This window comes from Elephantulus edwardii, unplaced genomic scaffold (assembly GCF_000299155.1).
Source record: "Elephantulus edwardii isolate Elephantulus edwardi_28Jun2011 unplaced genomic scaffold, EleEdw1.0 scaffold00268, whole genome shotgun sequence".
Lineage (NCBI taxonomy): Eukaryota > Metazoa > Chordata > Mammalia > Macroscelidea > Macroscelididae > Elephantulus > Elephantulus edwardii.
In genome coordinates this window covers 1,540,274-1,543,734 of record NW_006400018.1, presented here as the reverse complement: position 1 = coordinate 1,543,734, position 3,461 = coordinate 1,540,274, and the positions used below count along the sequence as shown (strand labels likewise).

Below are 3,461 nucleotides of genomic sequence, written 5' to 3'. Positions count from 1 at the left end.
CAATCTCCTCCTGTACCAGTCAGATCTGATTTGACGGTACACTCACACAAAAAATAATAAAAATAAAAAAAAAATCGCGATCTACTGCTCTACAACCCAGAAAGTATCCTTGTAATTATACTTAGTAGAACAGAGTGGTATGCTCACCAAGTCGAGCACGTCAATTCTTGTAGCATAAACATCCGTCAGCTGTAGGTTGAGTCTTACAAAATGGGCCCTTCTATTTTTGCAATTAAAAGAAATAGAATACTAGGCGGCAGCCAGGTTCTATCGCTCAGCCATGACCAAAATCAAGGCTCGGGATGTTCGTGGCAAGAAGGAGGAGGAGCTGTTAAAACAGCTGGATGATCTGAAAGTGGAGCTTTCCCAGCTGCGCATCACCAAAGTGAGAGCCTCTAAGCTCTCCAAAATCCGAGCTGTCCGAAAATCCACTGCTCGTGTTCTCACTGTTATTAACCAGACTCAGAAGGAGAACCTCAGAAAATACTATAAATAAGGACAAGAAGTACAAACCCCTGGATCTGCGGCCCAAGAAAACACGTGCCGTGCGCCCAAGGCTCAACAAGCACGAGGAGAACCTGAAGACCAAGAAGCAGCAGCGAAAAGAGCGCCTGTACCCACTGCGGAAATACACAGTCAAGGCCTGAACTTCTCAAATAAATAACACACAAAACAAACAAACAAAAAAGGAATACTAGCAATTTCATGTGGTTAAATCGGATTTATTGTGGTGTTTCCACGTAGTGGATAACCACACAGCAATTAAAATGAACGATGTAGAACAGATGAGCTTCACCAGCACAATGATGCGGGGAGGAAATCCACTGCCAAGTACATAGACTAAATGATTCCATCTACTCGTGGTTCTAGAACAGGTGAGTGATCATAATACTGGCGACACAAATCAACATGGTGGTTTCCTCTGAGGCATAATCACTGGGAAGACCATCACTTCTGGGAGGTTGGAACATTCTAAATCTTGGTCTGGGTGATTGCATCTGGCTCATTGTAGAGACAAGGGAAGAATTGATTGAGCTGTCTGTACGCTTAGGATTGTTATATAATCTTTTGTTGTTGTGGTTGGTGTTATGTGCCTTCAACTTGCCTGTGACTCATAGCAACCCTGTGTACAACAGCCCTAAAACCTGTTCTATCCAATGCCAATCTTATTGTCTCTGACACATCTACCCCCATTGTCCCAGTCACTGAATCAATCCATCAAAGGTCTTCCTCTCTTGCGCTGTCCCTCCACACTTTCAAGCGTGATGTCCTTCTCCAAGGACTGATTCCATCTTGCAATATGTCCAAAATAGATCAGATGAAGTTTCAGATCAATTTAAAAAAAAAAAATAGAAGCAAAGTGCTAAGAAAGAATGACCAAGATCCAAGATTGAGCTGAGGTTTCATGGTCCACCCTGTCCCCTTCAATCCATCCTGTTTTGTCCCCTCTGGACTGTTTTTCTGGGGCAATCTATTACATACTTGCCTCCAAGATGTAAATGCTTGTTTGCCCTTCTACTCTTCCTCCACTTTCTTCTCCTTCTCTTTCTTCAGAATAATTTATCTTGCTGTTGTTGAGAAGATACACAGCAGAGCTTACACCTATGTGACACTTTGTACATGTAAAAATTCAATGACACTGATGGCATTCTTCAGATTGTACAGCCTTTCTCATCCTCCTTTTTTGGAGTTCCTTCACCCTCATTAGCATAAACTCACTGCCCCCTAAGTTCCCTATCTCTTCTTTCAAGTTACTGTTGCCAATTTGATCTCACATAGGTAGGTCTTAAAAGAGCACAATGCCCAAGACAGACTTCTTTACTCATTAAGGTAAACTTGTTTGATTTCAAGAACACTGCAGGGAATATTTTCGTTACAGGATTAAAGGCTTTCTCAGGGCAAGAGTTTCAGGGATTTATCCAGCCTTCAGAACTCCATAAAGTCTAGATTCCATGAGAATTTAAAATTTTGTTCTATGTTTCTCTCCTTTTGAGTAGAATTCTTCCAAAGAATCTTTGATAAAAATATTAATTGTCCACTTATCTTTCTTGATATCCTTTGGAAGGGAGGGTTATGCTGTTGTTATGTATCATAGAGTTAGAACAGAGCAGTAACTGATCCTGCAGTGGCTTTTCAGAGGCAGTAAATTGCATGGGAGGAAGTCGCCCAAATATGTCTTGGTCCCTTTGGAACTTACCAGGAAGCCATCACCATTCACGAATTTACCATAAAGGTCATCTCCTGAGTCACATCTCAGAGATAGATGCCGTTGATCTTTCTCCTTGAGGGATCAGCCTTGACTCTCTGTTAATTAGTCTTCCTTTAAGAAGACAAAAATCCTCACTGAGTGGATAGGTACCCTTATGCCAGATGGAGCAAAGACTGAAACTGTCAATGATTTCATCTTGATTGTATCCACAATGAACACCTTTGCAACCAACAATCAAGAAATCAAAAGATGTTTTAAATTGGGAAAGTCTCCTATCAGACTCTTCTCCAAAGTACCAATGAGCAATGATGTCAGTTTAAAGACTAAGGTGGGCCTGATTTGAAGCCATGGTCTTTTCAATCACTTGCTGTGTATCTGAGAGCTAGGCAGTGAATAAAGATGACAAAAAAGAGATACTTTTGCATTGTGTTGGAGAAGAGCACTGAAAATCTCATGGACTTATATATTCATGGAGAAAGTGCAGCCAGAGAGCTCCTCAGAGGCAAGGCTGATGAAGCTTTATCTTACATACTTTGGACATGTTGTTAAAGGGGCTATTCCTTGGAAAGGAACATCGTGCTTGGAAAGATGGAGGGTCAGCAAAAGAGAGGAAGACCCTCAACGAGATGGACTGATACAGTGACTGCAGCAATCGGCTCAAGTCTTGTCAGAGATGTGAGGGTAGCGTAGGATGGGACAGGGTTCAGATCTGTTGTTCTCAACTCAAGTGTACCTAACAACAACAACAACAACAAAAAGTACATTCAACTTACAATGTTTACCAAGCCTCAGGGCAAGGGCTCAAAAAAAAAAGCCCTCTACTAATCCTGACCAACAGCCAACAAAGGCAATAATACTATTGGGCCCATTTTCCTGATTAGGAGACTGAACCTCAGAGAAGATCCTGTAACCAGCAAAGGGGAACTCAGGCTTCAGAACTGCTCCACCAGGCACTGACTCTTGATGTGGTCCTCTTGGCTTTAATATAGTCTGAACACAGCTCCCACTGGGCTCCCCACAGGGCCCTGCTTTCTCAGAGATAAGAGGAGGCTGGAAACAGAAGGCAAAGTCCACTCTCAGCCTGGCTGTGAGGTCTATCAAAATACAAGTCCCAGCTAGCTCCCTCCGGACTGGGTGAGGCTTTTCACCTGCAGCCTGTGGAGTGGGGAGACTTCCTATGCCTCCCACACAATGCAGCCCTCTTTCTCCTTCACCTGTCTCTTTATCCACTGTCAAAGTGAGCGTGTGTGTG

The 3,461-nt window shown here is 42.9% G+C and overlaps 1 protein-coding gene across 1 annotated transcript; it reads left to right on the top strand.

Moving 5' to 3' along the window:
- The first annotated feature begins 280 nt into the window (after nt 1-280).
- Nucleotides 281-647, top strand: LOC102868486 (60S ribosomal protein L35-like). The gene is made up of 2 exons (XM_006899881.1): nt 281-385; nt 498-647. The coding sequence occupies exons 1-2, from the start codon at nt 281-283 to the stop codon at nt 645-647; spliced, it is 255 nt and encodes an 84-aa protein (XP_006899943.1).
- Nucleotides 648-3,461: the final 2,814 nt, after the last annotated feature.

Bases quoted from the DNA above. Each gene is read 5' to 3' on its own strand.
- LOC102868486 (XM_006899881.1), top strand. From the start codon at position 281: ATGACCAAAATCAAGGCTCGGGATGTTCGTGGCAAGAAGGAGGAGGAG. The intron at 386-497 runs GTGAGAGCCTCT...ACTATAAATAAG, and splicing joins CCCAGCTGCGCATCACCAAA to GACAAGAAGTACAAACCCCT.